Below are 14345 nucleotides of genomic sequence, written 5' to 3'. Positions count from 1 at the left end.
ATTAGTTTCACCTTTTAAGTTGAATTACTGAAATTAATGAACTATTGCACGATAGTCTAATTTTTCGAGTTTCACCTGTAATCATGGAAATATCCATAAACAAATAGTAAACAACATAGCATCCACTGCACAACAATATTGCATTTAAACATTATACTGAGACTGAAATGCTGCAATATTTAAGAAACCAAAAAGCACAACACTCTCTAAACTCTTCACTTTCATCTTCTCTGATGATTTTGAGTTATTTTCAGTGCACATTCTCTATATGTTTTATGCACTCTGTAATTCCTCTTTTTAATGTAGCTTTGTGTAAAAAAAAGCTTTCATGTTTTGTAATAAGTAAATAATAATTATAATAATAAACCATCTTTGCTAGTGATGGTCGTGTTTTAAATTTCTTTGGTTGTGATCATGGGAGCAATGGAGAGTGGAAGGGCTGAGGCAACCATGACCATCATGGCCTGAATCTCTTCATTCTCATTGGCCAGTGAAATTCTTCTAAGCTTCTATTTTTTTTAATCAAATTGCATTCGTGTGTAGAAAATTACAAAGAGACATACTACATTATATTTTATGGAAATAAGCTAATATAAGTATGCATAAAGTGTATGACATTTTCGGGGGACAAATGTAAGCAATCTATCTCCGCTATTTTATGTCTCTGAGAAAAATCTCGAACTCTGTTTAAAACTGTGTGTGTGTTTTTTTTTGTGCTGTAAAAGTTTTACAACGTGGAAAAATATGTTTTTTCAATTTTAAATATCTGTACTGTGACTTTTACTCCGACAAACTCTTTCGCGTTTTGACAGTTAGTCATTTAGATCCTCCCCAGTACCCGTTAGGCGCGCCTCCGCCTCCGCGTACCCGGAAACTGATAAGTGGCAACAAAAGCATCGCTTTCTGCAGGCAATAAACATCCTCAGGTCTGTGAAAACATACTTTCTCATGAGATAAAATGATTCAGTGTCACATTAATGACACAAATCACCTGTTTATTGTACAGTGTGGCATTTGTGATGTTGTGGATTTAGTCTAGCAGAAGGATTGTACTAGTGCTGCCAGAGTCAGTCAGAGAATATTCATACAGTCTCTCTCTCTCTCTGACTTCATACAATGTTGCTAAACCATTCTGTAATAATAATAAGCACACAGGTAAGTGCACAAAGTGTAAAGAGAAGTAACTACAGAGAACAATGAGGAACAGTAAATTAAACTGACACTTTCAATATTTAGAGAGGGGTCACCCTCTCTCCCTCAGATCATCAGCTAAATCTACAAATACATTCAGTCTTCTCTCCAAGAACATATGAGTTTCTCTATATTACTCATTATGCTGAATTCAGGCAGTATCTGTTGTATGAGTATAAAGTGTGTTTCTAATGCTCTCATATTTACTGCACTCAGTGTAGTTCATCTGTGATTGCTTGAGTTCAGTGTGAACACATTCTGTCCTCTCTGGGTCTCCAGTTCTGTCTGTATTGAGCCTTCTCTACAGCAGACTGTGCTCACTCACACAATACTTCTTTAGAAACTTCCTGTGATGGTGGTCTTTCATTTGGTCAGATATGGTGCCAGTTTATAATGTGTCTAGTTTATAAAGTAGTTCAATTTGTTTGTTTCTGTGAGTTTGCTATGCCAATAATGGATATGCAATAATGCTATGCCCAATATTTCTTGGGTTGAGTTTTGTGTTTTGTGTTTGTATAAGTTTTTCCTGCCTGAATTGATGAAATTAGCTGGTGTTTGTCCACTAAATACTTTAAAATGGTCACTCTCTTGAATTTCAGTCAAGAGATGGAATCTGCCCAGGTCAGAAGCACTTGTGTTAAACTCCCAGGTTGTTTTTACAAAAGTCAAAGTGGAAAATTTCAACTGGAATTTTGTCCAAGGACTCATTCAGTTTATATTTGGGGCCCCAGTTTTCTCTGCCGTCTAGATCTATGGGTTCGATGCCACTGTCAAATAATTTCAGCCACAGTTTAAACTTAAACTATGCCCTTGTATGTTCAGCCTTTTACTGGCAAGACAAATTGTCCAGAAGTTGAGGTTGTTGTTAGACCAACATTTTTTAACATGACTTAGAATTGTTCCCCAGAGTCTAAAAAATGTATTATCATTTTTTTTTTTTTTTCATTGTTTTTTTCTTTGGCATTAATGGGGTGAATGAAAATCATATCGGTACAAATATTTTATATAGCTTCTCCAGTCTAAGACTTGTAAAATGTGACAACAGAATAACATTTTTAAACATAAACTATAATAAAACCAATCAAGTATTTAACTGAGAAACAATACTACTACTATTTAATAATAATAATAATACAAATATAAATACATGTATACATAAAATAAGATAAATTAAAGAACATTATAATAATAATAATAAAGAACAAACATATTTATGGATTGTGTACAACATAGATGGCACAAAACTCTTTCATCTTTAAACCTCTCCTTGCAACTGTCTTATATAATTTAAAAGGTTTATCCTTTAATGCAGTGGAAAAGGCCTCACAAGGATTGAGCCCTTTAGATATGTTTATCTACTGAACTACTGAAGGGCTTTGGCCCTTTATGCTTAGAATGAGAATACATTTACAGACACAGTTTAAAAGAATTAGCAGAAGATGAGTACCTTGTAATTTAGTAGGGAATTCCAAAGAACTTCCTAATAGACAGGCCTTTGGCCCCAATTGTAATGGAGAGATAAATTTATTTCCAGTTCCAAAAGAACTACAAAAACAATGAGTATGACAACAAGTTTGAAAGTCCTACAAGAGCCTGTATCAGTTTTGATGTCGGTTGGTTGTAGGGTTGCTCTGATATAAACATTATGGCTTTGGTACAACACCAGCCCTAGTACCTTGGTATCAATACTAAATTGATACTATAATTAACAAATAAAAAGCCTTTGGAATTGGACATGAGAAAAGGGGAGAAAATCCCCCCAAAATAAATAAAGTTTGATGATGCATAGCACACATAGATCTCTCTCTCTCTCTCTCTCTCTCTCTCTCTCTCTCTCTCTCTCTCTCTGTGCTGTCAGACTGTATGACTCTAGTTGTTTGTGCTGTGAGTGTCAGAGCAGAAATTAATCTAAATGAGATTACTAATTTAATCTGTTGGCCTCTGACCTGAATTACTGTCATTTGTTTTTCTGTTGTTGACAAATATGGAATAGATGTAGTTTGAGCTAAATTGTCCCTAAAAGTTAGATAAATCTGACAAAACATTCCTTTGGGGATATTTGAGGATGTCCTTATTTGTAAAAACTGTTTATTAATAAATAATGTTTAATAATGTATAACGTTTTTAACATATTAAAAGAAGCTGTATATATTTCTGGATCTGTACAGACATCACTCCTTTATCCATCCAGTGCTCACACTCACACACACACACACACACACACATTCACAATGAAAGAGTGAAACCATGTTTATTTCTGTCATGAAGTACCTACCTGTTTCTTTTCTGCTGTTTTCCAAAAGAAGCAATCATGAATTTCAACCTATATAGCCGCCTAAACGATATAGCCATGTTTTGATGATGAATTACAGTGATGAGCTGACCAACAGATCTCTTCTCATTCCAGGTGGTCTCGGAGTAAAATCACCGCGTTCATACAGTGCATTCAGAAAGTATTCAGACCCTTTAATTATTTTTAACATTTTGTTTTGTTGCAGCCTAATGCTAAAATGCTTTTAAGTTATTTTTTCACAGTAATCTACTCTTCATACCCCATAATGACAAAGCCAAAACCAGATTTTTGATAACTTTGTTATTTTATTAAAAAGAAAAGCTTATTTTTCTTATTTTTAAATGTATTAAAAGAAAAAAGTGATTACAGCCTCAAGACTTTTGGGGTATGATGCGACAAGCTTTGCACTTTGTATTTTCTGCCATTCTTCTCTGCAGATCCTCTTAAACTCTGTCAGGTTGGATGGAGACAGTCGGTGGACCATTTTCCGGTATATCCAGAGATGCACGATTGGGTTCAAGCCTGGGCTCTGTCTGGGCCACTCAAGGACATTCACAGAGTTATCCCTAAACCACTCTTGCATTGTCTTAGCTGTGTGATTAGGGTCATTGTCCTGTTGGAAGGTGAACCTTCTGCCCACTCTGAGGTCCTGAGCTCTCTGGAGCAGGTTTTCATTAAGGATATCTCTGTATTTTTCTGCATTCAGCTTCCTTTTGACCCTAACCAGTCCCCCAGTCACTGCCGCTGAAAAACACCCCCGCAGCATGATGCTACCACCATTATACTTTACTGTTGGGATGGTTTTGCATAGGTGATGAGCGGTGCCTGGTTTCCTCTAGACATGATGTTTGAAATGGGACCAAACATTTATGTCTTCCTTTCATCAGACCAGAGAATCTTGTTTCTCACAGTCTGAGAGTCCTTTAGGTGCTTTTATGTGTCTTGCACTGATGAGAGGCTTCCGTCTGGCCATTGTGCCATAAAGCCCAGATCGGTGGAGTGTTGCAGTGATGGTTGTCCTTCTGCAAGTTTCTCCCATCTCCACACATGGTCTCTGGAGCTCAACCAGAGTGACCATCAGGTTCTTGTCACCTCTCTCACCTGTTTCCTCAGTTTGGCCGGGCGGCTAGCTCTATGAAGTGTCCTGATTGTTCCAAACATCTTCCATTTAAGAATTATGAAGGACATTGTGCTCTTTGGAACCTTCAATGCAGCTGATTTTTTTATTTATTTTTTCCTCCCCCCTATAGCCTTCCCCACATCTGTGCCTCAACACAATCCTGCCTCTGAGCTCTGCAGGCAGTTCCTTTTGACCTCATGGCTTGGTTTTTGCTCTTTTCAGCTGTGAGACCTTGTATAGACAGGTGTGTACCTTTCCAAATCATGTCCAATCAATTTAATCTGCCACAGGTGGACTCCAATCAAAGAGTAGAAACATCTAAAAAATTATCCAGAGAAATGGGATGGAGCTACATTTCAAGTGTCACAGCAAATGGTCTGAATGCTTATCTCAATGTGATATTTCAGATTTTCCTTTTTAATTAATTTGCAGTTATGAAAAAATAACTTTGTCATTATGGGTTATATGGGTTATAGAGTGTAGATTGATGTGAAAAATGCATTTAAAGCATTTTAGCATAAGGTAACATAACAAAATGTGAAAAAGTTAAGGGTCTGAATACTTTCTGAATGCACTGTATATGCCTATACGAACCGAACATGGAAGAAACCGCACTAGGTTCTGAAAACAATGCACCATATGAGCCGTCGTGAAAACACCCTTAGGAAGTGATTCATGGAGTAACTTTACCTTGTGAAAGTGTGTGATTGTGTATCCCTTGAGTCTTGCTTTAGAATATATATGTGTCCACATGCTGCTTTCAGTGAGTACAAATTATGTTAAGTAAAAACAGACTGTTGTGTATCTGCTTTCTGATGTTATTTTAGTGCAGGAAAACAAGGCAGGAAAAACGCTTGGTGACAGAATCACATTGGATTACAATCAGCGTCTGTGTTCAATGATATGCAGCTGAGTATGATCGCAGATGTAAATGTCCAGATCAGCTTGACATCTTGTCAGTTTTTCAGTTAAAGAAGAAGCTCATTGTCCCCACCTCAGCTACAGAATTTTTTTTTCAAGCAAGCCTGATGTGTTTTTTCAGCACAGAAAGGCTGTTCCATATTGTATATCGCATCTAAACGCGTTCAGCGTGAGATGAGGATATAAACACAGAGACAGCGTTCAAAAGCGAAAGCCACCAGGGAAGCACGCACGTTGATCAAAGAACTGTCCACGTAAACTTCACATGCTTTTATTTGATCCGCAGTTTCTAGTGGACTGTGCGGCGCTGTTCTGTTAAGTTTTGGTTCCGTGCATTCCCGTGTTGCTCTGCAATCTTTTTACATTTTTGTTCTACATGGGTTGTGTTGTTCGTTATTTATTGTTTTAATATTGGGTTCACTCATAGTAAGATATGTAATCATTCGTTTGACTGCGTGTTCCCGAAGACCCTGTATCCGTTAAGTTCGGCTTGGATACATGTACCCCTAAGTTTAAGGTATTAAAATACTTTTCGTGCACCTTGAATACATGAGAGTATACGAAACTTAATCATTTAAAAAAAAAGTATTTTTTACAAATGTCATGAGTTTAAGTCAAGAATATTAATGTTTTCACAGACCTCAACAAAATGTGCCTTTTCATAAAAATGTCAAAATATTGATGTATGACAATTAATTTTTTTTAAACTTCACACCCTTCATGAGGGTCTAAAGGGGTCCTCACATGACAACATAATGGTGAACTACATGTTGGTTTCACCACCTTTGATTTTGGTTGACAAAAGTTATTATATTCATAATATTTTAAATAAAAATATATATATATATATTCAAGAAATAATAATAAAAGTTTATTTTAATGGCAAATATCATTTCTTCTTTTTTTCCCAAGAATTTCAGCTTTCAATGAGACTTTCATTTGTTTGTTTGTCGAGACTTGTTTTTATTGTTTTCAGATGGTTACACTGCATGATATTTTTGACTTCTTTTTGACTTTTTGAATATAATTAAAAGAATGATATATCTGGAAACATGTTCAATGTGTATTAAAGTCATTTTTTGTGTGTAAATTGTGTAAAAATTGAATAGCTCTGGATGCAAAAATTGGCATCATGCTATTGAAGAAAGATTGCTCAAGCATGCCCTTCAAGCAAACAATTTCACAAAAAGATGTTAAATGATAAAACCATTGATGTACTGAAATAATGCTACTTTAGATCAGAGATGATGTAGTAAGTGCTTTATGTTTAAAACATTGAGCATCAAAATCATTGTGTTGCTCCATTTTCTATGTTGTCTTTGCATAAATGTTTTAATTGTGACCCGGTTATATTCTCTGTATAAACAGTAAGATATGTGCTTGTCTGAACAGTGGTCACATTGTACTGTGAACTCCTTAAGATCACGAGCCTCTGTGTGATGTATCAGGACTCACGCAGATGGCAAGAAAAACTGGAGTGAAGAATATTTCTGTTCTTTAATCTTCAGTCAGAGTGCTGACCAGGTTAGGAGGACCGAGGTTCTTTCTTTTTTGTGTTTCCTTATGCACGGTTCAACTGATTGTTTTCAGTGGTTCATTTAAGAGCTGTAGAGAGCTGTCTTTCTGCTCAGATCAGTGGAGAGAGTCAGGTGCTGGTCGCTGACAAAAGACAGATTAATGTAGTGTGTAGAGAGACAAACGTGACTCCTGAAGCGAGGATCCAGTTAATCTGTCTGAAGAGGCCAACAGTCAGGGTCCTGAGACCAGGTGAAGGGGTTCTCTCTCTCTCTCTCTCTCTCCTCCACAGCTGTGTGTCTTTCTAGATATATTTTACTATTTGCTATTGAGGATGCAACTAAGGCAATAAGTCACCCGAGGCTGTGCATTACAGTGAATTTACAACATGTAATGGTATTGTGCCTAAAATCGCCTTAATCTTGGTAAAAGCATGTACTTTTATAAAACAGTGCCAGTATTCTTGGAGTCAGTGACAGATAGTGTGATAAGAAACTGCTGATGTAAACTGCCTTTGGCATCCGCCACAGACCACTGTCTATTTAAAGACATCTGCGATTAGCTGTTGTTGAAGCGATGGGCCATTTTTCCTGCACTTAGACATTGTCCCTATATAATAGCCTATACACGAAAAACCCCTGGGAATTTTTACAAGGTTCTGGGGTCCTGACACTAACTTGTTTTGTTCGTGTTTTTTCTGTGATGTGTGTAGCATCATGTCGGATAAAAGTGAGCTGAAAGCTGAGCTGGAGAGAAAGAAACAGCGTCTGGCTCAGATCAGAGAGGAGAAGAAGAGAAAAGAGGAGGAGCGCAAGAAAAAAGAGGTGAAAACACACCATACGCTACTGTTTAATTTCATTTAAAGGAACAGCTCATCCAGAAATTAAATGAAAATCCTGTCATCCTTTACACACTCTCGTGTCACTCTAAACACACTTGAATTTATTCCTTCCATGGAATTTCATTAAAGCTTTATGTTATTTCCTTTTTTGTTTTGTGAACGGTTGATTTATAGAAAGTTTGTTTTCTTTCATGCAGTGTTATAAAACTATATAATGAAGTGTGTTTTCCCTTTGAGTAACTGAGTGTTTTGAATGTTTGAGGCGGAGCTGAAGAAGGAGGCCTCTCCCCTGCAGGAGGATTCAGATCTAGAGAAGAAGCGTAGAGAGGCCGATGCTCTGTTACAGAGTATGGGCATCACACCTGATGCACCTGTGGGTAAGTCAACTGCACACCTGTGTCACTGTAGTTCAGTCTCATGCCCACAAGCCGTCTGATCTATATTGCACATGGGCTTTCCCAAATCACAAGCTCTAATCTGATTTGCTGGCTTTAATCTTAATTCTGGTGTTTTACCCACCCCTTAATGTTTCTCAACGCAAACTGAGGTTGGTTAAAACCACAATAAAGTATACTAAAACTATGGTTAGTTATAACAGTGTCGTTCCTTTAGAGTGCTACCACCAGCCTATGTAGAAAGCCAGTGTACTTGTACAGTGTACTTCACTGCTTGAGCACATGAGGGCAGAAGTGCTCCACAGTAAATTTGATAACCAGCGAGAGACTCTTATTTGGCAATTTCATCAACCACTTAGCTTAGTAGGTGAAATGTAATATTTATTTACATTTTCTACAAATCTTTCAACATAAATGTTGAAATGGACTTGAAACCTTACAAACTGGTTATATTGTAATGTGAAAAACAACTATATAAGTTAGAGCATCTGACCAACACAAACTGACAATCAACAGATTATATCATACACATATATATCTATATTCAAAGTATTCCAGTTTATATGTAGTTGTTTCAATAAAAGGTTTGTTTATTTTGATCATTAAAAAAAAAAAAAGACATTGTATACCCTTCATTTTACATACAGAGCTGAGCAAATAGGAAGTGTACTGTTCTTTGTGTGCGTGTGTGTTTTCTTGAATGTAAATAATTGTGAATAACTACAATGGTCCCAAAATGGATTTGTCCACTTAAGCCATTCAAAATATTGGATCAGTTGTCATTTATTTTAAAGAAAGAGAGTAGTTTTCAAGTCAAACTTTTCACAAAAAGATGTTTTTAGGGTTGAAGTAATAAAACAAACCATGAAATTAATTCTAAGGAAAGCTCTAGCATCAGTTGTTTGCAGATGACACTTAGTTTGTATCCAGTGGAATAACATTCAGACTTTGGTAAGTGTGTCCAAAGCCTTTTTGGGGCCAGTGCACAATATGTAGTTAAAAAAATTATGTTTATTTCTCCCTCTCTTCAGTTCCTGCACTAATGTCTCCCACAGCCAAATCTATAGGCACTCCAAGTGAGGCAGGTAGCCAAGACTCTGGAGATGGTGCCACAGAACCAAGGTATTCTCTCTCTCTCTCTCTCTCTCTCTCTCTCTCTCTCTCTCTCTCTCTCTCTCTCTCTATCTATCTGAGCAGGTGGGAAAAGGCTCTGGTGTGTAAATTACTGTAATTAGCTGCTTTTCATATGGAACTATGATCATTTGCTGCTGGAAAACCCCTGAGAATAGAGTAGAAACATGACGACACAAGTCACTTTTACTCGTGAAACCCTTTAAATTGCTATAAAATTGCATCCAATCACATAAAGACACAGTTTATATGCCCTCCAAGAAGAATTCGAGATAAATCTGATTGGAGGTGGTTTGATACACATTCTATTCGAAACTCGGTCAAGTGTAAAAGCGTCTGGCTGTTCAAGCCACATACTGTATGTAAACTTTCCTCCGCTCTAACAGCGCTATGTCAGCCTAGGAAAAATTAAAATATAACAGCTGCTATTGAGTCTTTGCAAACCCTGCTGTAAAATTCTGTTTAAGCTGCAAGCTGTGTTTTGGAACATTGTAGCTGGTTTCTAGCTAGTCCAAGCTGGTCAAAGCTGGGAGACCAGCTACCAGCTTGTCATACCTGCTCAAGGTGGCCAAGCTGGTTTTTGGAACATGGTAGCTGGTCGACTAGCTCATGACCAGCTTGGACTAGTGGTCAACCGATATATCGCAGAGGCAGATATATCAGCCGATATTCTGACTTTATTCATTATCGGAATTGGACGATATATTTTAATGTTTGGCCGTTTCTTTTTCTTAAGGGCACCATGTGAAGCGACTGAGACATGCAAATGACCAGTCACGGTTTGTTTGGTAGTTACGTGCATCATGTTACTACAATAATAGACTGTGTGCAACACAGTCCCATTTAAAAGGTCCGCATATCAGAGCCGCGGCAGATGCGTTTGATCTCATAATGTTAAAGTGCTCGCCTGTTTAATGTAACAGTTAAATTAACAGTTCCCTGTATCTTTTAACTGTCTTGTCTAATGAGAAGGCAAATATCAATCAAACTAATATCATATACCATCAACAAATTTGCACATATCTTGTTTGAGTAGATGTAATAAACCAACCTCACACAACTTCAGTAGATCCAGCATCCTGTGGAGCGCTCATTTATTCACATAGAGCATGTATTCTATCAGCCTCTTCTCAACAGTTCCCTGTCACTTTTAACTTTATTTTATAATGTAAAAGGCAAATATCAATTAAACTTCTATTATATACCATCTGCTAATATGCAGAGATCTAATTTAAACAGATGTAATTCACAAACCTCTTTAAAAACCAGTGTTTTCTTCCCATCGAGAGCTCATCTAATATCTTCCTCTGAAGCGTATATTCTATCAGTCAGAATCAAAAACTTCAGGATCAGGATAAATGTTCCTCGGATTCACAAATCATGACAGTAACTCTGTGACAAGTAGGTGATCCAGGCCATTTAAACTGTCAGGAGATGGATCCACACGAGCGTGTGAGTGCAACTTCAAGATTGCGTACAAAACCAGGATGTATACAGAGGTACGGTGAAAATAAGGTGCTTTTCAAACTGTCTGAAGACCAGTTTCCCAGAGTTCCATTCATTCAAAACAGATGTCAGTTAAATCATTAACTGATCAGACAGCAAGGTAGCAAGTCTGCTGCCTATGTTTTCTGATGCAGCCCAAGGTAAAAGCGCTTTTTGAGTAAATGCGATAGCTAATGTGGACATGCCATCTAAGGTTGCTGGACTACTGTCTGTACTGTTATTTCCTTCTTCCTAATAAATTAACATATATGTTTCTTCATGTGCAAATAAATTACTAAAATGTTGATGACTAAACAGAAATCTGAAGAAACTGCTAACTACCATTTAAAATACAATATAATTTTTTAAATATAGTGCAAAATTTATTTTAAATTAAAATTATTTTTTAGCAATTTTATGTTTGTTATTTATTAATAATATATATGTGTAATATATCTGCATTGTATCGGTGCACCGGCCACCCTGCTCTCTGGATATTGGCATCGACCATTGAAAAAACCCATAGTGGTCAAGTGACTCCAGCCAGGTCTCCTAAGCAACCAAATTGGCCCGGTTGCTAGGGAGGGTAGAGTCACATGGGGTAACTTCCTCGTGGTTGCTATAATGTGGTTCTCGTGGGGCGCGTGGTGAGATGGGGGTGGAGGCAAAGTCACTTGGAACCAAAAAATAAATCGCATCTTTTAAATTCGCTACCCAGCATTAGCATAATCGTGCAAGTGAACTCTGTTTTACAGTATTTGTGGGAATTTTAGAACAGATTTATTTCCGTTTGGCGTAGACTAATTTATGTAGCCAAGGGAAATGTGCTTTGTCAATCAGATAGCAATCTGATCAGTAAAAATTTGTAAAATGTCCAAAGTAGTAATACCCCCATAGTTTCACAGAATCTGTCCTATTTGACAACATTGTTTTGACTCCTGAGTAATGTCATCATCTCCGACTTCGTACATGTTCAAACCGTTAATTTTAGAGATTTGTTCACAGACAGACCACGTCTAAGCTTATACGTTTTTGTTTGAAAGTGCATTCATTTCCCACGTTTATGCCTTTCAACGACATTAGACTGGCCTTTGCCTCCTTTCAAAAACATTCTCCATAAATGTATTCTTTGGAAAATTATAACAGTTCAGTTAGGAAGATTTCAGACTTAACATCAGCATCAAAGCTTAACTTTTCCGGTAATGTTACAATGTGTATATTCCAATAAAAAAAACGGGTTCTACGTACCTTCACACTGAAAAATTGCAGACCTGTGCAAGCAGATTGGAGCTGCTCTGGAGAGTGTTTAACCCCTGATTACATACACACACACACACACTCCACACACACACACACACACACACACACACACACACACACACACACACACACTCACAGATGCCCCCAGGCACTCCGTGTCCACTCATATCCTGCACCACTTTACCACTTCCTACACACCTGCAGGTCATGTTACCCACCTCAAACACACATCACAGTCATACTCGTGTTTAACACACTCATGACCACACACACACACACATGTTGTACTTCTGCTGATGTGGGTCAAGCCAGGTTCACACTGTATGATTCGGCAGTCTTTGATCGCTTAGTGTGACCCATTCACAGATGGCCAATTCAGTGAATCTTATATTCCATCTAAGTTTTGGCAGTATCCGAAATGTTGCTTCGCAGCCGTGCTGTGTGAGTGGTCCTACGAAAGCCTGATGAGATGAAATACCCAGTCAGCAATGTCAATCGGAACAATTAGGACCAATATCTTGGCTACGATACGTTTCGCACTGTCTGGCATAATGTCACACAATGTGCCATGGCTTCTACCAAAGATCTTACTCGGATATCGTACAGTCTGACAAATAACAATCGTAAATGATCGTATAAATCGTACAGTTTGCCCCCAGGCTTTAGTTTAGTGTCAAGTAATTAATAGGGCTAAATAGATTTTTCTTGGCGATTCATTGTCATAAAGATAATTGCAAATTGTGTTTTAGTTTTATATAATGTTAACATTCATATGAAGAAGTGATGTATTCATACTGAACTTAAATAAATTGTCTCTTTTATTAGTAAACAAATATTCCATATAGTAGAATGACATGTTTTTGTCCCCATTTGGTTGAACCCCTTTAGCTCTGCTACATATGTTGAATTCTGTCTGCTATTTTTCACACATACATTGGACAAATTGCAAACTATTGGTCTCATTTTACAGAAAATCTCCCAAATTATATACAAAAGATTCCAATAATTCATAAATAATATTGTATATGTTTACATTCCTATGATGAACATACAATGTTTTTATCATGTCTTTGAAAGTCTGTAATTCAGGCTCTGTTTGCTCTTGTGACTATACTAAAAGTGTTACTCCATTCCACTAGAGGGCTGCAAGTAACAGGAAAAAGACATTTTCCACTATCAACTTCCATCACAATCAACCTTTTTCCTGAACATGGAAGTGTTCCACAATTCGACTCACATCAACGTATATTCTTAACGGGTAATGTTTAAGGTAATACATTTGTAAAAATTGTCAAAAAAGGTTGAGATGACCATTTTTTATTGGCAGTGCCTCAACTGACATTATACTACCTGACATGAGGCGATGTTCAGAGGTTAGTTACGTTGATATCATTAATTACTTTGAGTTGTAATGATCGCCAACAACTGCACAAGTTGAGCCTGAAATACATTTTTACTCCAAAAAATGTTTATTGATTGGCGTTCTCCGTTTGTATAGTTTGTTTCTGTAGTTTTTAAATTCCAACTCGAGACCAGAAACAGAAAACAGGCAATTTGAATCATCATGGTTCCGTCCAATGATTGCTCAGGAAAACTGTTGGTATACAGATCAGAAATGCAGGTGGCGCTCTAACGCAGCTGCAATGTATTTTGTGATCCCACACACCTTTCCCACTGGTTCGTCAAATAGCTTGAACATTTAAATTGTAGGCATAAACATTGTACTCACTCTCCTGGTGAATTTAAACCAAAATGTTGCCATATGTGTGGTCGTGTTTGGCTTTGAAACTAGCAGGCTTGTTTTCAGGGGTGTGCACTTTTATTTATATATTATTAAACTACGGGTCTGTTGAATGCATGATTCTGATTACAGATAACAGACGTTCTAATGTGTGCAATTTTTTTTCAGTAAACGCACGGCTATGAAGTAGTTCCAGGTCTTGACCGCATAACGGTTCCTTATCACTTCGTCGTACAGGCTACCACAGCAAAGTAACCATATAAAGACATTAGCTAAGCAAATCGGATAAGAATGACAAACAATGTCTATTTTAGCTTAAATTTACATTTTAAACACTATTTTCATGTGTTGTGTTTTTGTTTTGTGTATGGAATTGTTTCTGTAACTGAAGAATTATTACTTGTGTTTTAACCCACTTTCATAGCATCTCTCTCTCTCTCTCTCTCTCTCTC

The 14345-nt window shown here is 37.2% G+C and overlaps 1 protein-coding gene across 3 annotated transcripts in view; it reads left to right on the top strand.

Annotated features, from left to right (window-relative positions):
• The first annotated feature begins 846 nt into the window (after positions 1-846).
• The window catches only part of LOC127658978 (dynein, cytoplasmic 1, intermediate chain 2a), a 64960-nt gene continuing 51461 nt past the window's right edge, over positions 847-14345 (top strand). For 2 of the 3 annotated variants that reach the window (XM_052148569.1, XM_052148567.1), the window contains exons 1-4: positions 847-926; positions 7753-7864; positions 8144-8258; positions 9308-9398. In XM_052148569.1, coding sequence (XP_052004529.1) covers positions 7757-7864; positions 8144-8258; positions 9308-9398 — 314 coding nt within the window. In that variant the 5' untranslated portion in view covers positions 847-926; positions 7753-7756. Of the gene's footprint in view, positions 927-7047; positions 7293-7752; positions 7865-8143; positions 8259-9307; positions 9399-14345 lie in introns of those variants that run through there. The other variant, XM_052148568.1, reaches the window with a different exon arrangement.

This window comes from Xyrauchen texanus, chromosome 18 (genome assembly GCF_025860055.1).
Source record: "Xyrauchen texanus isolate HMW12.3.18 chromosome 18, RBS_HiC_50CHRs, whole genome shotgun sequence".
NCBI lineage: Eukaryota > Metazoa > Chordata > Actinopteri > Cypriniformes > Catostomidae > Xyrauchen > Xyrauchen texanus.
Note: the sequence above shows the minus strand (reverse complement) of the source record. Positions and strands in the feature narration are given on the sequence as shown.